Source organism: Schistocerca gregaria, chromosome 5 (genome assembly GCF_023897955.1).
Source record: "Schistocerca gregaria isolate iqSchGreg1 chromosome 5, iqSchGreg1.2, whole genome shotgun sequence".
NCBI classification, from domain to species: Eukaryota; Metazoa; Arthropoda; class Insecta; order Orthoptera; family Acrididae; genus Schistocerca; species Schistocerca gregaria.
The window spans coordinates 452,510,617-452,533,988 of record NC_064924.1 but is presented as its reverse complement, the minus strand read 5'-3'; the positions used below and the strand labels follow the sequence as shown (position 1 = coordinate 452,533,988).

At 44.3% G+C, this 23,372-nt stretch overlaps 1 protein-coding gene across 1 annotated transcript in view; it reads left to right on the top strand.

Annotated features, from left to right (window-relative positions):
* LOC126272311 (cuticle protein 19-like) overlaps positions 1-23,372 on the top strand; it is a 71,555-nt gene that overhangs the window by 5,800 nt on the left and 42,383 nt on the right. Inside the window, exon 2 of the mRNA XM_049975091.1 lies at positions 15,410-15,706. Coding sequence (XP_049831048.1) covers positions 15,410-15,706 — 297 coding nt within the window. The remainder of the gene's footprint in view (positions 1-15,409; positions 15,707-23,372) is intronic.

Below are 23,372 nucleotides of genomic sequence, written 5' to 3'. Positions count from 1 at the left end.
AACAATAGCGTTAATTCACTTTTGCAATGAAACTGAAACCTCGTGGAGACAGTTAAGGGTCATATATCAGGCTACAGGGATGTGCCATACTGTTCGAAGTATTTCCCCCGCCCCCCCCTCCCCCACTGAAAATCTCGTCTCGCATCCTACGTTAACACCTCAGACATAATACTGCACTCGATTCTTACCAATCACTTCTCTTCAAATAGCTGTACATCAAGTGGTCTCGTGATGATTGTGATAAGGTTCTATGCTACTATGGATCTCAAGCTATTTATATTGACGGCTTTATTTCTCAAATGTGTCATCAATCAGCCGGTTTAGCGAACACCCTCGGTTACTTACAATCGTTAAATGCTCAACTGTAATGGTCAAGCTAGTACCCATGGTACTTCGTCCGCCGCTACATTCACGAGAGTGTGGCGCAGAACAAACCTATAGCTATAATATCTCTGAGTCAACGGTTCCGGACATTTCACAAGGTATACGAGTATGTGGGAGGAAGTAATGCGTAGCATGACTGTTATTTGAAGGTATGAACGATGAATTTCAACAGAAAACCTATACGCGATGCAACAACGTCTTCCTTGTAACATCTGCCACTGCAATTGGATGAATACCCTCATACTTAGAAAATGAAATCGTGACAAAACGTGCAGTGCTTCTTTCGATCATCTGCATTTCCTCTATAAATTCTACATGGAAAATATCCCAGACTATAGTTAATTATCGGCTGAAACTGAATTTTGTAAGAAACATATTAAGTGAATGAATTACAGTCCATTAAGACTCTTCATTCGAATCTGTCTACGGAGACCACATTTACTGTAGCTAGTTATTTATAGTCGCTTCACTATAAATTTTTGCACACATTAACTATTTATTGACTACAACTTTTCACACTCACTGATAGCCAATCGTGTAATTATTCATTAGTATATCCTTCCTAGAATTTATGCGTAGCAAGTGTTCATACTGTAAGTTGACTGCTAATCTCTGCACCCAGCGTCTGTCCTTACCAAGGTTACAAGCGTTTGTGAAGAATTTTCTGGAGCTGCTACGACATCGTCCGCGAGTCGCTTCGTCGATCTTCCGACTTGATCAGCCAAATCTTTTACATTTGCAGTGAACAATAATGGTCCTTTAGAGGATTCCGAGGTATGTGACATCTGTCGATTGCACCACGTTTAGTTCTATTTACTAAGACATCCTGAGTCCGTCATAGGGCCGGTCCAGTACTTCATAAGTTTTAGTTTGTTCACTAGACTGCTGTATCACATACTTTGGGCAGGAAAGGAGCGCAGAATCAGCATGGGCGCCGCCATCTGAGGTCTTCATGTTGTCTTGGGAGCACATAGTGAAGCGGATTTCACAATATCACTGTTTGCCTAATTCATGTTGAGGCCTTCGGAGGATATTGCTGGTCTCCGGGAAAATCATTCCACACCATCAAAGAGTTAGTTCCGTAGTTCTGCAAGAAGTCAAACGCCAGTGGTACAGGCCTATATTTGTAGTTAGGCAATACACCTCTTCAAATCGAAAAACGGCTAAGCACTGTGTAGTCTTTTTTTTCTCTCAAGACGTGATTTAAATATGAAATGTAATACTTAAGTTCATTGGACTAAATAACTTCAGAAGTTTTTACAGAGGACGTGATAGGAGTGAAGATTTGTAATTAGAAATGGACTTAGTTCAGCGAAACTTATTTTCCTTCGCCGAGACAAGAGACAGGGAGGAATACTGTTACGTATAATGTAGGGCTGCAATGAAATCCCTCTTACTTATTGTTTTTGACGATATGTTGGTCGTTTGACGGTGAAGTGCGATCTCCACGGGCAGCAGAAGAGATCTCGTCCTTCCCCAGCTGCAAAGTCATTACGCAAGACAATTTCGCCCCGGAGGCTGAAATTGAAGCGGCCTCAGTAGTGATGTAGGGCGCTTTCGCCCGTGAGGAACAGTTATCTCGGTCTCGGGACGGCACTGGTTTCCGCCTCAATAGCACTCAGTCATGCCCTTTCATTCTCCATTTCTCTCACAGTGCCGAGTGCAATCCGGTGTCGACATTCCAAGCACTTTTGCTGTTAGAGTTCACAACGAGCCACACTTGAACTAACAGATTGGCCTTTCAGCTGAAAACATGTTTACCTTTAATTTGTCTAACTTCTTAACGGGGAAGGTCGACGTGTGGAAGCAAGAAATTAATGCGAGAAGAGCAGTCCTAAACCATGGATTTTTCGGCAAAGTATGTATTGGGCCATATATGCAATTTTCAATACATACCTAGCCTTAATTTTTACTACAGCAAATGTATGACATGCCTTCTGTATTACGTCACGAAATAGGCAATGCAACTATTACATTAGAAGAAGTCTGTATGTAATACATCGGCCTTTAGTCTCCACCAACACTAAGAAATGTGGAATCCATCTAATCGTCCTTAGTCATCCGTAAATCTTTTATGGCACTTTCTAGCTTACTGCTTACTTACATACGTACTTGCCTGTTTAGTATCAGTGTCCCATCAACATTTTATCACTGGCGTGTACGGGAACAGTTCCTATTGCGGCAAGCATCCCGAGCGTGTATACAAAAGAAGATAAATAATATGCTTCATATATATTGCAGCACATTTTGCCTTTGAACGAATGTTCACGCTACATGTGCACCTGATTGTGATCCATTCGGGCCGGCCCGTGTGACCGTGCGGTTCTAGGCGCTACAGTCTGGAACCGCGTGACCGCTACGGTCGCAGGTTCGAATCCTACCTCGGGCATGGAGGTGTGTGATGTCCTTAGGTTAGTTAGGTTTAAGTAGTTCTAAGTTCTAGGGGACTGATGACCACAGATGTTAAGTCCCATAGTGTTCAGAGCCATTTGAACCATTTGATACACTCGGAACTATCTCGCAGTGGGGACATGTGTCCGTCAACGAGTCGTCATATCCCATTTCCAAGAGAGTAACAACCGAAACTCATAGAACTGACGCATCTTTTACAGCAGTTGATGGTGTTTTGAAATTTATAGGAATACTTTCATAGATTGGTATAGCGCTTTATAGCAAAACAGTATTCTCTCTCATCACAAGAAAAGGTTTTCAGACAGGAACCAGAACCTTAAGTAGATTTTAATCCTCAATGGCTTCGATCGCAAGTAAGACATAAAATTTCCTATCCATAACTAACGCAAATAGGGAAGAAGTGCAGTAGTTGTTTTATCAAAATCATATGCACTAGGCCGTCATGGAACTAAGTATTGCATTAAAATATGCGATGCCTCACAGACCGAACTACTCATTGCTGCGGCAAGCAACGTGTCGTGATACTAACGCAGACACGTATTTTTCTCTGATGTCGAAGGTTAAATACATTTTAATAGTGTGAAATACATTTTTCTATGAAACGCTGCATCTAAGAAAAGCATACAAGATTGAAGTCTATGATCATGTCGACGATCTCATACAAATAATGACACGTGCATGAGTAGCTCCGAGAGGAGTGGAGCAGGAAAGCCGGTATGTCTCGTTTTAGGAAGCGTCCCGAAAATAGTCTCAAGTCATCTCGGGAAACCAGTACAAAGGGAATCAAGATGGGCGAAGAATATTTTGAAACAACACACCTCTCTATTGCGACACCAGTGGTGGACCATAACAAGTAACAGAAATTCGTATTAGCGGCTGCTAATGATTGATGCAAGGAAGATTTTTAGTCTCGTGTAACGATAGATTCACCAAAAATTACCAAAACGCAAGTCTTGTGCCTTGGAATTTGGTGAGCATGTGAAGACGCAGTGAGAACGTGCCTAAAACCAGGTAAAGGATTTTGAACTGTAATGAAGCGACGTACTATCGAAACCATACACCAATTAGATTGATGATAGTTTGCTTTTCCCAAGTAACATGACATCATCGTCTTCTTGCTTAAAAACGCAGTTGTTTTCAGAATCATCCTAAAATGATTTTTCACCGAATTTTGGAAATTTTCTGTCTCATTCCCTTTTTCCGAACAGTTGCGGAAAAACGTCCACTCATAGAATACAGACAAGCTATCCATTTCAGTGTATCTCAGAAAACAAAAGGAGCTAAGTAACATTTCTGTAGGCTTTAAGGGTGAAACATTTTACAGACCAATTCAATATGTTTCTGCACTTGAATGACTGTCGATACATCGCACGATATCCTCACCAACTGCAGAAACTTGAATTTCCGCCTTTATCTAGGTCCTATGAGGGCAAAGGAAATGTATCAGAAATGCAAATTATAGTCTTTCGTTCACATTTCGTATACGAAATAGCAAGTAGCTGCACAGAGCTTCACATTTCAGTAGTTCAAGACGCTCTATCTGAACTGTATGAGACAAATAAAATTGCATAATTTGTTAGTTTTAATCAAAATGGTTGAAATGCTCTGAGCACTATGCGACTTAGCTTCTGAGGTCATCAGTCCCCTAGAACTTAGAACTACTTAAACCTAACTAAGCTAAGGGCATCACACACATCCATGCCAGGGCCAGGATTCGAACTTGCGACAGTAGAGTTGGTTTTAATTGTGTAAGACTAGAGCCAAAGATATATTTACCGATGTTAAATATTCATATTGGATAAAAATGATGAAGACGTCGACACGTATCATGCATTTGTGTGAATATCTGTGACACTGATTACATGATAACGAATATTTCAGATTGTCACGTGCATTGTCAGGAACAGGAAACATATCACCAGCCCAGTGATGCACGATTGAAATTCATTTAAATGTTAGACGGTACATTCTACCGGAACGTTCATGAAAAATTATTTATGTAGTGATATTAACGTAATGTATAAATTAATGCTTCCAAGCATTTTAAATGAAGCTTTGTTTAGATGACGACTTGTTCAGGCTACCAGGAGCTTCAGTACTGAATTTGTACTAATCAGGCGCTTATGCTGCACTGTCAAAGTTTTGCACCGTTAGACGTCACAGTATTATTAGTCAGTACTTCAGCGGCGTAAAACAGAAAGCTTTTTGCTAATACCATAAATTCCCGAATGTTTCCTGCCAATCGTTTGTGCGACACGATTCAAAATATATAACTTTCAAAGCAGTGAGATGGAGAGCACTAGATTTTTATATCTTAAACACACTCCTTGTCGTATCGTCAACAACTTGTCACACAACATCTCGTCAGTTCAAATCGTAGAAATGTAGCAGCATCCATAGTATTTGAGCAACTTCACTAGTTTTCAAAACATAACGACACTTCCTTACACCACCAAATATTGCTAGTGATCTGGGTGTAGGTGACGACTGCTGTGAAGAGAGGTTTTAAAGACCAAAGAAATCAAAACCGGAAAAGGAATATAAAAATGTGTGTCACAGTAAGTCAAACGCAGCAGTAGTCGAGACGCATCCTCGTGAAGCGTTGCGTGCTGCCGAGAAGTAAAAGACACAAAGGACGGCTTCGACAAAGGCTGTGGAGCGCAGTCCCAGTTCCGCTGTGAGAATAACAAGGTCGCAGCGACACACACAGCAGCTGCAGCGGCCACCGTGCTAGAACGGACCGCACGCTCCGTCGGAAGCCGGCCGGGTACTAACTAATCTAAAAGGCGAGCTAACTGGAGCAGCGGCCGCGACACCAGCGCCAGAGGTGGGCGTGGCCATGGGCGGCGGGTTCAGCGGCCTTCTGCTTGCACTCGTTTCCCGCCACCAGGAGCAGATCAAGGCCGCCAGCCAGCTGGCGAGCACGAGAGACTACACAGTGTTGTTAGTTCATTCTCCTCCGGTGCGGAGGCCAACGACCCGTAGAGAATCTATCCACTTAAGAGAAACCAGCGATGCTGTAGCGAACTCTTTGCACTGTTGACGACGACTCCATCAAGAATCTTACTCACTACCTGGTTTGTCTTCAAAGTGGCTCTGAGCACTATGAGACTTAATATCTGAGGTTATCAGTCCCCACGAACTCAGAACTACTTAACCCTTACTAATCTAAGGACATCACATACATCCATGCCCGAGGCCGGATTCGAGCCTGCGACCGTAGCGGTCGCGCCGTTCCAGACTGAAACGCCTAGAACCGCTTGGCCACACCGGCCAGCCTGGTTTGTGTGGTAGAGTTGATAGCAAAAAGGAATGAAATACAGGGTCATTCCACTGTGATATTAAAAATTTTCAGGAATGTTGGAGAAGAGTAAACGTATCAATTAGAGGGAAAGCACACTGATCCAGAAACGACCGACTCAAATCTTGCATGCTAAAATTATTCTGATATGACTGACAGTGGAACACATGTACAGGTACTGTTGTTGCTAGAACTGTAGAGTAGGTAACTTTCAGAGGACCAAAAGAAGGCAACATGGCCGGTAAACATGGGTTCTAAAACATGTACCTTAAGAGCTAGGAGCACTTGATCAGTAAAAGATATCTCTTTCACAGTACCAAAGATGAACAAGTGCTCACAGCTTCTCATGTGTGCATTTTAGAGGTTATATTCACTAGAATTTTTTTTCTTGTTTTGGTCCACACTGCCGTCTCTCAAAGTTGCCTACCTTTCAATCTTAGCAAGAACGGTACCGGTGCACGTAGAATCACCCTGTATATCTACAGTGAATGGAGACATAGGTTATTCGTATTTTTTAAAAGTACAGATACAGTATAAACATTACAAAGTAAGGTCTTTTATAGATTCATCCTGTTGACACTCATTTAAGAATTTTACTGGTGTCTTACTCTCAACAGTATTTAATTTAGGTGGAATTCACACTCATAACGAAACTGATTAAAACTTCCCAAACATTCCGCAGTTACATGTTACCAATGTCCGCGTTTTCCTTCCCATCACTTCAAATATGTGGGCGAGGGATGTCCTAACCTAGATAGTCGGCGCTATCTCTACTAAAGTAGGTTGAAATTTCTACATGCCCTCCAGAGTTATGCTTTTCCTTTTTTTTCCTCCCACCCTCATCATTAGGTATTTTAGGAGTATCTTGACACCAAAGTATATTTTCATCTAGTAATTCATAGGTGAAGTAAGTTTGGTAAAAATTACTCAGTGCGTTCCAAAGCTGTGCTTATTGTTCCATCCTTTCCTAGGGTCAACATCACCCCAGAGGATTAAATGACATTGGGACTATCATCCCAACAACCCCGAGTTATAATGGAGATTAGTGCAGTTCGTATTCACCTATTTTTCCATGTCGTGTTTTCACGCTCTCACCCGACTCCCGAGAATGTAACGGTGTCTTATAAGCTCACATCCGGCATTCTGGCCTTAGATGGGGCAATGGAGACAGATCTCCGGTCATGTCATCCTCAGCCAATGACGTCATTAGGATGTGGTATGGAAGGCCGTGTAGTCCGCAAACCGCTCTTCCAGCTGTACAGACCTCTGCGCCGATTCTGCTCGGTCATGTAGCTCCTCAGTTGGTATCTCGAGGCTCAGTCGCCCCTGTTCTGGCCCTCCAACAAGGAAAAATCCTTAGCTGTTGTGGCAATTAATTCTGGCTCCTCCGTATGGCAGTCAGCCACTCTGGGCACTCAGCTACTCAGATAGAAGTGTGTTATTCTAGCAATATAGTCAGATAACAGGTCATATCTAAGTCACATGCTGGAATGTTTTGTTGTTCTCAATTCCATTAATATTTTTCGATAAGCATTCCCTTCTTGCAACACCAAACTATTGAAAGCACCTTATTGTAACTTTTGAATACATTGTGGGAGTGACAGTGATCAATATGTTACAAATATTTACTATTAAAAACAGTTTTGACTACAAATTATTTAGTATGGTAACCGGTTCTGGTCTGGTAATGATTCTCTAGGTCAAGGAGTTTCTTACTCATTGGTCTGAAGATGACCACAGTAGTGGTCGAAACCGGTCACCATACTAAATAATTTGTGGTCAAGACTGTTTTTAATAGTAAACCTTATTGTGAGACTGTAAAATATTAACAAGCAAACAAGCTTTAAAGGACGTTAGCATTATGAGTTTGCTTTGAGAGCGGCTGCGCTGTGGAAAGGAGACAAAGTCATCATGTAACTCATAGGTAAACCAACGTCACCGATAACATACAGAATCGGAGCAGCCGTGCATATGTTAGTAATGTAGGTTGATAGGGTATGGTCTCTATGGGTCATGACTCGGTAAGCGACATGATGGTCAGTGGCGCTAGTAGCGATTAGAACATTGAGGATGTGGGTATTGAACAAAGGTATAGTGGCGAAACCCTGAAAAATTGTCAGTTACCAAGTAAAATAATTAGTTGCTTTAATAATATTTGCGTATAGTTTCTACCAACAGCCTTACTTCTTACGTAACAGCACAAGAGGTAAACAGTACTGTCCCCTCAAACATGCATTTCTTCTTGTGTGCATTCTAGTAAACTACATAATTACGGTAACTCACTGTCGATTGAATTGTTTGGGGGAAGAGACCAAACAGCGAGGTCATCGGTCTCATCGGATTAGGGAAGGACGGGGAAGGAAGTCGGCCGTGCACTTTCAAAGGAACCATCCCGGCATTTGCCTAGAGCGATTTAGGGAAATCACAGAAAACCTAAATCAGGATGGCCGGACGTTGGTTTGAACCGTCGTCCTCCCGAATGAGAGTCCAGTGTGCTGCTAACCACTGCGCCACCTCGCTCGGTAAACTCTCTGTGGATAGTCAAACATAGAGACTAGGTGAGTTTATGTAAGCACATTCTGATGCGATTTCTGGTTTATTTTGATTTAATACACTCCCTTTTGCATCACTACTCTGTTCTTCGCAGTTAGTAAATGCGGTGTGGGGTGAAGCACAGGAAACATTTTCTGAATTTCAGCCTCCGACAGTTGCCTAGAGATCAAAGAAGGAAAGTGAAACATTAGAAATAGCAGGTGTACACCCCTGTGAAGAATAGATTTAGTCTGAGAGGAATGCACACGTCTTATCAAATGAATGATGTAGGTTTTAGTTGCTAGGAACGAAGCGTTATCAAATGAAATCAATGGTCTGGTAAGCAGAACAAATTAGAAGTGATTTAGGACGGTGTGTTGTATCTGCGCTACGTTAATCAGCGCTAATATACCTCACGTGTAGGAGCCGGTAGTGGTGGGACGCGAAGAGACCCTCAGGGACACTTATTTCTCGTACATTGCGCAACTGGTTTGAGGGCGGACGTCTGTTTGTGGCTTGCTATGCCTTGCAGGCAGCTGGACACCGCCCACCATCCCAGGAAAGCTTTAAATTGCAAATCTACCACTCTGGCATTGGTACTTTCAGTTGAAGTGGCATTTAGCGTCCATTCAGAAACACACAAGGTGATTCAGAGCAAAGAGCATTTGAATGGATGGTCTGCAAACAATGCTTACAGAATTCCACCAGTGGTATTCGCCTTAAAGTCAACAGAAAACTTCATTTCCAATGCTATACCACGCTCACTATTGCTACTAGCTGAATAAGAAAATAACCGTCGACTGGAGTTTTGTAATCATCCATAGCCACAAGACAGCAGGCCAAAACGGATAGGAATGTTGTAAAGTAGTTCCAAGTGAGCCGTTGATATATACGAGTAAGCATTTACATTGAGCGACTAAGACACTGAACATGAGAAACTCACGCAAAAGATTAGAAAAACGAATTATTATCGAATGTAGAGGGTAAGTGTTCCAAATAACAATACACTGGATTACGTTGGTCATTAAAGGAACCTCCACATGATTTACTCTACGTTCATGTCTGTTACGTAGTTAGTCCTAGGTTCGGATAACTTACCTCATGATCAGATGTTTTAATTCTATCCTCAGATAAATCTTTAGTCTATGACAATTATTACTTATCAATAAGGCAGCTGGTTCTGACACCTTTGGAAGAAAATCAGCGCTTTTCCTGCATCGAGCGGACGTTACTGGAACAGCGAAAAATGGAGGACAGAGATGAAGTTTAAAAATTTCAGTGAATGGACTGCATCCAGCTTGTCAGAGAAAGCAACTACCTACCGACTGGCACGAATCACAGACAGCAAAAGACGCGTATCTCAAACTGGAACACATCGCAACATTGTAGGCTATGGGGTGCATGTCGCTAAAGGCAAAAGGGTTTTTAGAAATATAGGAAATATAAATGAAAGAAGAGAATAAGTTCGTGCCAAACAAATAATAGAAACAGAAAAGAGTATAGAGAAACTGAATAAGGTCCATGGCTTTCAGGCTTTTCTTTTGACTTTAAGGCGAATACCACACTGGTGTAATTCTGTATGCATGTTTGCAGACAATTCATTCAAATGCTCTTTGCAACGAATCACCTTGTGTCTTTCTGAATGGACACTAAATGCCACTTCAACTGAAAACAAAGGAAGTAGGTTACAGTACACTTGTTCGCCTACTGCTTGAATATTGTTCACCAATGTGGGACCCGTACCAGATAGGGTTGATAGAAGAAACAGAGAAGACCCAACGGAGAGCAGCGCGCTTCGTTACAGGATCATTTAGTACTCGCGAAAGCGATACGGAGATGATAAACTCCAGTGGAAGACTCTGCAGGAGAGACGCTCAGTAGCTCGATACGGGCTTTTGTTGAAGTTTCGAGAACATACCTTCACCGAGGAGTCAAGCAGTATATTGCTCCCTCCTACGTATATCTCGCGAAGAGACCATGAGGATAAAATCAGATAGATTAGAGCCCACACAGAGGCATACCGACAATCTTTCTTTCCACGAACAATACGAGACTGGAATAGAAGGGAAAACCGATAGAGGTACTCAAGGTACCCTCCGCCACACACCGTCAGGCGGCTTGCCGAGTATGGCTGTAGATGTAGACGTATGATCGTTAATGAAATAGGTACTCCCTGCTCAAAAGAAACGAAGGAGCACCTCCGAGACAAAATGTGATAATAATAATCAAGGTTAGTAGTTGAAATAACAGGAGTACTATCCGAAAGAAGACGACGTTAAAAAGAAACGTAATTATTCCATTTTTTCTGGGTTGCACATTATTTTACCTGAGGTGGCCTACAACTCATAGTACTCTATAAAATGATGAAAGTCATCTGAACAATGGTACCTCATTTTACATTTACCTGAAGAATTTTATGAAAACTGGCTCCGAACGCGAAACCTACGAAATTGCATCAAGAAGGATTTTGCTGAAATAAGGAGTGTGTCGTTACGAAAGACAGAATGTTATGGTGCACCGAATCCGTACCTTTTACCCTGGATCTTATTGTGCCTCATCCGAAGGCTAGGCTCACTAATTCGCATGCTGGTAAACTGTTGCAGTGACAGTGGTGTCGTGAACGTCATGTATAGAGTTTCAGTGTCCTATTGACACGAATCTGGACAGGTAACGTTTAGGAACATCACAAAAAAGTCAGAAACAAAACTAAGAGCAAGCGACTTACATCACGATTCTACGGAACAACTAATACACAGCACAAACTCTATTCCATTTTAAATCTTATCCAAGTACGACAGAGGAACATCACAAAAAAGTCAGAAACAAAACTAAGAGCAAGCGACTTACATCATGATTCTGCGAAACAACTAACAAACAGCACAAACTCTATTCCATATTAAGTCCTATCTAAGCAGTACGACAGATTCTAAAGAGCGATTTAGGAGATGTTACGTACTACTGGGAATGCGATGCCACATTCTGCACTGGAACTAAAAATTGACGTATGTTGTTATTTCGTAGTGGCAACATTGTGTCAAATCGCTTATAATACCGGGTGATCAAAAAGTCAGTATAAATTTGAAAACTGAATAAACCACGGGAAAATGTAGACAGAGAGGTACAAATTGACACACATGCTTGGAATGACATGGGGTTTTATTAGAGCAAAAAAAAAAAAAAAAAAAAAAAAAAAATTCTAAAAAATGTCCAACACGTGGCGCATCTTATCAGCATAGCAATAATTAGCATAACAAAGTAAGACAAATCAAAGGTGATGTTATTTATAGGAAATGCCCAATATGTCCAACATCATTCCTCAAAAATAGCTGCAGTCGAGGAATAATGTTGTGAACCGCACTGTGAAGCGTGCCCGGAGTTATGGTTAATCATTGGCGTCGGATGTTGTGTTTCAGCATCCCTAGAGTTGTTGGTCGATCACGATACACTTGCGACTTCAGGTAACCCCCCAATAATCGCACGGACTGAGGTCTGGGGACCTGGGAGGCCAAGCATGACGAAAATGGCGGCTGAGCACACGATCATCACCAAACGACGCTTGTAAGTAATCTTTCACGCGTCTAGCAATATGGGGTGGAGCGTCATCCGGCATTTTGGTTCTAATAAAACCCCATGTCATTCCAAGCATGTGTGTGTGTAAATTTTTACCTCTCTATCTACATTATTACGTGGTTCATTAAGTTTTCAAATTTATACTGACTTCTTCATCACCAAGTATAGTATAACAAACCCAACCCGACAAATTTCCTATTCAACGTTACATAAACTATAACCTATGGTGCAGACCATAGACCTTAGTTGAGCAGCTTGTTCGCATTCGTAACAATGCATCAAGCTGCGAGACTGGCACAGACACGATTCTGAAAGGAAACGGTGAGTCCGTAATGCTGGCAACGGTTAGCCCCAGGCCCGCATGCAGAAGGCTGCGGAGGCCGTAATGAGCGAGAGGATGGCAACCAGCGCCCAGGCGGCTTATCGGATCACACGGATAATTTTCTGCAGTGTGCATCTCCTCGGGAGTCCGCAGTGTGTGCAGACGGTAAACAGCGACAGACTACATGCGGGAGAGAGGGGGGGGGGGGGGGGGGGGGGAGGAGGGTGGAGGGCGGAGGAGCGGAGGCTGCAGCCTTGCATTCCAGCAACGCCTATCTCTCTCTCGTCCTCTCGGCGTGCAGGCCTTCTTGACGAATGTGTTCCCTGGAGAACCCCGCCACAGTGCGGGCCGCGTGACTCCGCGAACGCGTCACCGCCTGAAAATATAGCGTCTGCGCGGAAGAGGTTTAAGGACTTCCGCACAAGATGACAGTAAGGAAGGAGTGCTCCATCTACTCACTGTAGTACTGCGTCCGTATTAAAGTCATTTTCCTTTCATTTACCGAAAATATTAAAAAAAGCTTCACGTACCTATAATTTGCTGTATCACCGTAATAATCGTACCCAATTTATACTACTACCGTAGGTGATTATACAGGGTGAGTCACCTAACATTACCGCTGGATATATTTCGTAAACCACATCAAATACTGACGAATCGATTCCACAGACCGAACGTGAGGAGAGGGGCTAGTGTAATTGGTTAATACAAACCATTAAAAAATGCACGAATGTATGTTTTTTAACACAAACCTACGTTTTTTAAAATGGAACCCCGTTAGTTTTGTTAGCACTTCTGAACATATAAACAAATTCGTAGTCAGTGCTGTTTGTTGCATTGTAAAATGTTAATTACATCCGGAGATATTGTAACCTGAAGTTGACGCTTGAGTACTACTCCTCCGCTGATCGATCGTGTGTATCGGAGAGCACCGAATTACGTAGGGATCGAAAGGGAACGGTGATGGACCTTAGGTACAGAAGAGACTGGAACAGCACATTACGTCCACATGTTAAACACCTTTTTGTTGGTCTTTTTCACTTTTCCACCTAGAATAACTTCGAAAGTATGTTAAGTGCTCAAACTCTTGTGGGACAAAAGTTGCATAGGACAACGGGGACCATAATATGATATTGGTTTCTTGTTGATAGGTGGGGTTGCTTCAGAGATATGAAGGTGAACTTTGTTTTCTTAAATGGGATGCTACAGTTTGGTACTTATTTTCTGATAGAGGCTATAGAGACGAATCCAATGATGTGTAACAGTAGGGTCTTTGAACTCAACTAAGGTCACAAAGGTGGCATGAACGTCGAATCTTACCATTGATATACTTTCACCTTAAATTTTAATTCCGCTCTCGAACCTTTCTTTTACTTGTGAAATTGCTTCTTCGATATAATGATTGAACATTATGGATAAAGAACGAAATTCCTATCTTATACCCTTTCTCATCCAAGCACTTCGTTCTTCGTCTCCCACCCCTCCTGTACCCTCTTGGGCTTTCTACTTTTTTTATATTACCCGTCTTTTCCTCTAGCTTACCCCTGTTTTCCACAGAATTTCGAACATCTTGCACTATTTGTCATTGTCGAAGGCTTTTACCAGATCGGCATATCTTATATGTGTGTCCTGATTTTTCTTTAGTTTTGCTTCCTTTATCAAGGTTACTAATTCATAATAAGATCGATGAGACAGAGCATTATGACCACCTACCTAATAACCGGTGAACCCACTTTTGGCACGGATAACAGCGGCGACGCGTCATGACATGGAAGCAATGAGGCACTGGTAGGTCACTGGAGGGAGTCTGCACCACACCTGGACACGCAAGGCACCTAATTCCCTTAAATTCCTTGGAGGCGGGCCATGAGCTCTGACACCCCAATCATATTCCAGATGTGTTCGATATTGTTCAGATATGGCGAGTATGGGGGAAGCAGATCACTTGGAACTCGCCACTGCGTTCCTCGAACTACTCCATCACACTCCTGGGCTTGTGACATGGTGTTAAAAAATGCAACTGCGTCGGGAAACATGATCGTCACGAAGAGGTGTACGTCGTCTGCAACCATTGTACAATACTCATTGCCCGTCATGGTCTTCCACGAGTTCCAGCAGACCCATGGATGCCCACGTGAATGGATGCCAAATGAAGCCACCGTCGCCTTGTCCCCGTCCCGCAGAACAGGTGTCATGGACGTGTCCCCTGGACGACAACGGGTTCGCGTTCTCCCTCAAGCAATGTGAAGAAGATATCGGGATTCTTCAGACCATACGCCACCGTCCAGTACGTGCCCATATTAGTCCTAGTCGTCGACGTCTTGTTAAGATTGGTACAGGTAAGGGTTGTCGGCAGCAGAGGCCCATCGTTGAGAGTCTTTGGCTCACTGTGTGATCTGATACACTTGTACTCGGTCTAGCATTGAAGTCTAGTATCAGTTCCGCCACAGTTCGTAGCCTGTCCTGTTTTTGCCTAGCCTACGAGGTCCGACACTAAGGAAGGGTGGCCGCCGAACCCCACCACGTCTGGACGTGGTTTCACCTTCGTTTCGCCACGTGCAGTTTCAGAAATGCTTGTCCCGAACCACCAGGCCATCACAATCTACCATCGATCAGACTCAGATAGATCGCGCACCTTACCCATTCTACAAGCGGACTTCGTGCTCTCTGATACTATCTGCACAGCACGTGTGTCTGACTAGCCGTCATTCCTCGCCATGTGACGCTACTATAGCCTGGACGGGTTTATATCACCAGTAGGTTGGTAGTTATAACGTTATGGCGGATCAGTGTATGCGGCCCAAGATGCCGCCCCAATTTGTCAGTACTGTCACTGGAGAAAATGAGTTTCGCAAGCACTGCGCTCCACGGACCGCCGTCTGTTCCAGAGCGTGTGGGTGGCAGTCGCGGTGGCTGCAGTGGCGGTGGCGGAGCCGGCGCTGCCGGGCCAGTTCCAGTACCTGCCGCCGGACCGCGGCTACAACTACCCGACGCCAAAGGTGCCGTTCACGACGCCGACGACGCCAGGCTACCGGCCGCCGCAGACGACGCCCTCGTACGGCACGCCGCCGCCGCCCACGAGGCCCACCTACCCCCAGCCGCCCGTCACCTACCCGGTCGGCCCGCCGGTCACTACGCCGCCCTATGGACGGCCCACCCCGCCACCAACCTATGGCCCACCACCGGTACGTACACTAATCTAAACTGTTTCCTGCCCCGAGCGTAGATCTAGCTACACAGTGCCGATCCATCAGGGGTGCTACACTATGTGATCAAAAGTATCCGGGCACCTGGCTGAAAATGACTTACAAGTTCGTGGGGCCCTTCATCGGTAATGGTGGAAGTCAATATGGTGTTGGCCCACCTCAGCCTTCATGGCAGCTTCCATTCTCGCAGGCATACGGTCAATCAGGTGCTGGAAGGTTTCTTGGGGAACGGCAGCTCATTCTTCACGGAGTGTTGCACTGAGGAGAAGTATCGATGTCGGTCGGTGAGGCCAGGCACGAAGTCGGCGTTCCAAACCATCCCAAAGGTGTTCTGTAGGTTTCAGGTCAGGACTCTGTGCACGCCGGTCCTTTACAGGAATGTTATTGTCGTGTAACCACACCGCCACAGGCCATTCATTATGAACAGGTGTTCCATCGAGATGAAAGATGCAAGCGCCATCGCCGAATAGGTCTCCAACAGTGCGAAGCAAGAAGGTGTTTAAAACATCAACGTACCCCTGTGCTGTGATGGTGCCATGCAAAACAACAAGGGATGAAAGCCCTCTCTATGAAAAACGCGACCACACCATAACACCACCACCTCCGAATTTTACTGTTGGTACTACGCACGCTGCAGATGACGTTCACCCGGAATTCACAATACCCACACCCTGTACCACACTGTGTAAGGTGATTCGTCAGTTCATACAACGTATCTCCACTATTTAGTCGCACAATGTTTGCACTCCTTACACCAAGCGAGGCGTCGTTTGGGATTTATTGGGGTGATGTGTGGCTTATTAGCATCCGCTCGACCATGAATTCCAAGTTTTCTCACCTCCCGCCTAACTGTCATAGTACTTGCAGTGGATCCAGAGGCAGTTTAGAATTCGTGTATGATGGTCTGGATAGATGTGACCCTATTACACATTACGAACCTCTTCAACTGTCGGCGGTCTCTGTCAGTCAGCAGACGAAGTCGACCTGTACACTTTTCTGCTGTACGTGTCCCTTCACGTTTCCACTTCACTATGACATCGGTAACAGTGGACATAGGGATGATAAAGGGGTGTGGAAATCTAGTGTACAGAAATAGACAAAAGTGACACCCCATCAGCTGACCACAATCGAAGTCCGTGAGTCCCGCGGAGCGCCCCATTCTGCTCTCTCAAGATGTCTAATGACAACTGACGTCGCTGATATGGAGTACTTGGCAGTAGGTGGTAACAGAATGCACCGAATAAGAAAAAAGTATGTTTTTGTGGTTGCTGGATACTTTTGACCACATAGTGTAGATTAGCATCCTATTCATCCCACTGCCAATAATTACAGGGTCCTTGCTACGGACACAACCACACCGCAAAGTATTGGTCAAGTCTATGCGTCATCATGAATATCCACGAAACACAATTTCTAGGGTTGATAAAGGCCTCTATTCGACAAGAAATACAGGTCACAAAAGGGTGAAACATTGCTGTAAACGAAGATTATAAATTTAATTGTCCCTTGTTTGAGTCACAACTGTTTAAACTGTGCTAGAATCTGCAAAACAAGGACAGCGTCGCAATCACATGATATATTAAAAAACGCAGTAAAATAGTTCGCTGCTCTGTGTTAGTACGCAATCGATCTGTGTGAGCACACCGAGTAACTGGATCAATATTTCTTTGATTACTTCGTTGTAGGAGGTTGGTGGACCAATATTTTCTTAATTAAATCATAAGAGGAGGTAGGTGGATCAATGTCTTTTAAATAAATATTGGGAAGATGCATGTGGAATAACGCTTTATTTAATTAAATCATTGGTAGAAGGTAGGTGGATCAATGTTTATTAATAAATCGGACGTGCGACTCTATTACGCATAAGCATTGATCCGCCTGCCTTCTGACATGATTTAATTTAAAAAAAACATTAGTCCACATACTCAATGTGCTCGGGTAGATCGATCGCGTATTCGTTTCCCCACCACATTAGATACATTTTCGCGTCTCTGCAATTAACCCATGAGACATGCACGAACGTCAGTCCACTATATAGCACTCGCTGCCATAATAATCACAGATGCACCGAAAAATACCAAACAAGACAATGGTTTAAATTTCAGCACTAGAAATACATTCCCACTCTGGTCGATTATCATTGGTTATGCCAAAGAATCATCCCAATGACTACGCGAAACCGACGCGTTGCCGACCTATGAGCAGTCGATAAGCACCTCCGTGACTGCCGCTTGCCCTGATCTAGACTTTAGCCCTCCTACAGGGCTACCAAAATGTGGAGACGTTGACTGCTACGTTTACCCGCTATTCGAAATAGGATGCCAGCAAAACCACTCTCAAAGATGAGGTCATTTTAGTGAGAAGTGAACTGAAAGGTAGGGGTTTATGTGAGCAACATTTGATATCATATTCAGAGCAAACGAAGCACACAGGTCAAAGCAAGCGGTGTCCAAACAGTTGCATCAATACACAGTGCACCTTTTTTTGGCGGCAACGCAGTTGTTTATTCTCACACGGAAACCATAATGAAACTGCCGAACGTTCCGAATGACATTCTGCGTTATATTGTACAGGGTGACTCGAAAGAATAGGAAATTTTGGAATGTAGTTTAATGGATGAGCACATTTACTTTACACATATTTATTTATGTCAGTTTATAGCACAGAATATGCCATTACTGATTGTCACAACCATTTATATTTGTTGACTACCATGCTACAGATGAGCTTCCCCCTAGCGCACATATTCCTGCAACCTGGCAAAAACATTGTACATGGCCTGACTTAACATTTCAATAGGAATCCTGGAGATTTGCTTTCGTACTCTTGCTTTAAGTTCTTCGTTGGTAGCAGTAAGTTAAGCCTCGGTGTTGAGCTGACCCCACAAGAAAAAGTCACACGCTGTCAGTTCAGGCGGTCTTGGGGTCCATGCAACGTGACGATCTTTTGCACTGACACGGCTGTCAAATAATCGTCGATCAGCTCCTATCGATAACTCTGCTGCATATGTCGCTGCTCTGTAATGCTGAAACCAGCAGTTGGCAGTAAAACGGGCAGTTCACTGTCCGTGGTGGCAGCGTACTGAACGCACGTTACAGCGGTTGTGCACCCACCGTTATCTTCAAAAAGGTAGTAGTCTATAACGCCACTCGATGACATGGCGCGTGGAACACCACCATGCAGCTCGATATTGATATGAAGCCGAAATTCTCAAGGTGCGGCCTCTACACTTCCATTCCTGTAATGGGCTTTTGCCGCAAAGACTCGCTGCGCACCGTTCCACAGTTCCGTGCTATTTACTAAATGGCTATACAGTGAGAGCAGCATTCTATATGTGAATTGGCACCATTTACCTCACAGTGTTCCCACAAGTTCCCAAATTTCCATTCTTTCCAGTCATGTTGTGCCAAGTACCTTGCGCCTTTTACTGCAATTCGGGAATGATTCTCGTGGGACCTGGATGACAAATAAGTTCCCATACCCGTTCAACTGGCGAGAGAGCTGAAGATCGTGCTGGCCAGTGCTATTGTTTTACTCCAAAAAGAGCACTTAGAGTCGCAGCTTGTGTATGTGGACGTGCATTTTCCTGCTGAAAAGCACATCCCTCTTGTGTCTAATAAATTGGTAAAAAAAAATGTTCAAATGGCTCTGAGCACTATGGGCCTTTACATCTGAGAATATCAGTCCCCTAGAACCTAGAACTACTTAAACCTAACTAACCTTTGGAAATCATACACATCCACGCCCTAGGCAGCATTTTAACCCGCCACCGTAGCAGTCGTGCGGTTTCGGGCTGAAGCGCCTAGAACCGCTTGGGCACAGCAGCCGGCGTGAGCTGTAAGTGAAGAAGCTCGATACCATGATGCCTTGGATGCGTCCTGTGTGTCGTGGCGAACGTATTCTGCAGTAGGCGGCTCACTACGTCTACGCCACACACACGTATGTGCTTCACTCCATTACAGACACACCATACTTTCATCACTGAACACAACAGAGAGCCATTCTACTCTCGAGTCAGCTCTCTAATGGCACCAGAGTAGAAAGAGCCGGCATACTGTGGTGTCCGTGGTAACCTGGCCAGATGCACAGGCGGTGTTAATGCTGCTGCAGACAGACAGTACTCAGTGGTCACTGGCGACAGATCATGGGCAGTACGCGGCCAGATATCGTCCCTGGATGATATTCGGTCGTCGATCGTTTCCCACACAATGCTTTGATCTTGACATGCGTCTCTACTAAGTGGAGGTCCAGAACCCGATCTATAGGTGTGGGAAGGTTCCACAGACTACTGTTAACACACCACTGACGCCGGCGGGAGTGGCCGAGCGGTTCTAAGCAATACATTCTGGAACCTGCCTTTGGCATGGGTGTGTGTGATGTCCTTAGGCTAGTTAGGTTGACGTAGTTCTAAGTTCTATGCGACTGATAACCTCAGAAATTAAGTCCTATAGTACTCAGAACCATTTGAAACATTTTGAACACCTCTGTCACACTGTGACCAATATGTGGAGCAATGCGGCGGTATATCCGTCTAGCTTCCTGCAGGACCACAATGCGACCCCATTCATATGGCTCAAGCTGTTCAACTTGAGTAGATACTCGTCGGTGTGGTATGGTTTTCCACTAGAGTGAAAGCTGCAAACATTGTTCACCTTTGAACTCAGCTCAGGTATTGCCAGCTCAGTCAAAACGGGGTGGTGCACAGACAGGCCCCGAGCGCCCTGTGAGCACTGACGTTGTCGTCTTGGAAAACAGCAGCTTCCACAGCACGAGTCGGTCCGTCATGGAATGGTAACACATTCCCGAAACAATACAGAACTACACCCGTCCTGCATCTTAGTTACTGGCCTGTTTCTGTGTTACATGAAATTTATTCGCAGTTGTGAATCTGGAGAACCATCAGCCATATAATGGAAAGCCGACAACGAAAATTTGTGCCGAAATGGGACTCAAACCCGGATTTCCTACTTATTACGAGCGGTTGCCTTATCTTTACTTTATTCAAGCACGATCCACAGTCACACCCAAGCTTCCATATGTCATCAACCACAATTTGACTACTACATTCATCATTTATATTCCTGAGAAGGGGAGGCATATTGATTGCAATTAGATTGCCCAGTGTCGGCGGACATATACGATATTGCATTGCCTCGGTTGTTCAGGAGTATAATGCACGTTTGGGTCTGGCCATGGAGCCTGACCGTATAGCCTAACTGTAAGGAGACCACTTGCGATAAGCGGGAAATGCAGGTTCCACTCCTCATTCGGCATAAATTTCCATTGTCGTCTTTCCAGTCTACAGCTGATTGTTGTCCATATTGGCAGCAGCAAATACATTTCATGTATTTCTTAACGGCGGTAGGTGCCACAGTGCCTGTTCCTTAGGACATCCTTGCATGTCCGAAGAAATATTGCACCGTACAATACAGGCACTGCAATATCGTGTTTCTGTGTTGTATGGACTAATAACGACGTGCCGCCGACAATAATGGGCTTTTGGGAGGCGCCCGACTCCAAATCTCCATTTCACGCAGCTGCCTTCGCAATGTTCGCGTGTTAACTGTATGAGATAGTCACGCATTCACTAGCAGAAGCTGTTCCTGTCACTTTTGAAAATGAGTAGCATCAACAGGGCGTGATGCTCGCGCCCAGATCATGTCGATTGGACATCTTTACGACCAATATTCTTATGCCGTGTTACCGTGTAACATAGCTGCAAGTGATAAACCATTCCTTACAGACACGCCCGACAGTCGGCGGTGATACACCATCAGATCGGGTAGCTTCATTCACAATGTCATAAAGCAGGTAGGCCAGTCTTAATTGGTGTCTCGATAGCTCAGCCGGTAACGGTAATGCCCCCGATAGGCAAGGTTCTGGGTTCGAATCCTTATTTATAGGCAGTATAAGATACGTGGAAGTTTCAAAACTGCACAAAATCCTGTGTAGAGCGAAAGATTTATTCAACAATAGACACTGACGAAGCAAACAAGTTCCTTACATTCAAAGCACTTGGAGCAGAGTTTCATCCACACGGTAAGTAGCGAGCGCAGACCTCAAACAGCGCTAGATTTCTAACTAGTTTTACACGTTATACAACTACACGAAATATAAACTGCAACTCCGGGTCAGGTCAGGTATGGAGCCGGAAGCGATGTGAAGTGAGCCATCAAAGCAACGGCCGGAGTGAAAGCTTCATTCTAGCACGGCACTCACCTGTTACTGTTCTGCACAGTTGGGCACAGCTTCTGGAGATAACATTACATGCTTTCCCTAGCTTTAAAACCAGGAACTGTCTCATGTTTCGTTGATGATTATCGCTACGGACCTGACATGTGAATTTCTCCCAGCTTTCTCTTGGTTCGGACTACGTGTACCAAATTCAAATTTCACGTTCCTTTACGTTCACTTTCATTTCCTCGTATGAAATTCTTGACTTCTGATTGACGAAACATGGATCTCGGAATGTATATGATCTGATGGAATCTCGTATGGTTTTGTTAGTTGCCTATGTAATTTTCATTCTGAGAGTCAGAAAAAAAGTGTTGAGTACAAGCAGAGTCGTTGTAGCAACCCAAGTTTCTATAATGACAAAAAAAGTTGCAATACCAAGAAGGAGTTGTTCATTATAAATGAAAGTTGCTACATGCGTGTATTCCCGGAGGGGTTAGGGATTTTCTCTGCTTCGTGATGACTAGGTGTTGTGTGATGTCCTTAGGTTAGTTACGTTTAAGTAGTTATAAGTTCTAGGGGACTGATGACCATAGATGTAAAGTCCCATAGCGCACAGAGCCATATTTTTGCTACATGTGCTTCTACATCTGAAAGACGATGTCTATTCGAATTACGTGCTAGTTGTATAAGAGTGGCGCAAATAGCACCCCTATGAGGATGCATATCAGGTTTGCTGTAAATACACGCTGTAACGGTCGTGGGACTTAATCACGTTTGAGACTGGGAAAGGTGAATTGATTGTAGTCAAGAATGCGTTGAAGGCGACAAACAAGCCATTATCAACACCTCATCGAGTTAGAACGAAGTAGTGTTATATGGCTACGAGAAAGTGGATGTTTCTTCTGTGATATTGCAGGAAGACTTGGCAGGAATGTAGCACTGTACATTGTGGCGGCACTGGTGGTCACCAGAATGTACGGTCGGAAGAACGCCGGGCGCCTGACGACCAAGTGGCTCTGGCGCACGGTACTGCATATACAGTACGAATATGAGTAGCAGCTCGCACCGCAGTGACACAAAGGAGAGTTACAAATCTATTACTTCAAGGACAGATCCGGGACAGTTGCCCTGCAGCGTGCATTCCACTGATCCCAGACCACCACCATTTGAGGCTCCAGTGGTGGCAAGTGAGAGCTCATTGGAGGGCAGGGTGGTGGTCAGTTGTGTTCCCTGATGAAATCTCGTTCTGCCTCGGTGCCAGTGATGATCGTGTGTCGATTAGAAAGAAGACAATTGAAGACCTGCAACCAACCTGTCTTCCTATTAGGCACACTGGACCTATACCTGCAGTTACTGTCTGGGGTGCCATTCCGTATGACAGCACGAGCCCTCTCGCGGCCATTGCACGTACCCTGACTGCAAATTTCTACGTCAATCTAATGATTTTTGAGGTTGCTCCACACACCCT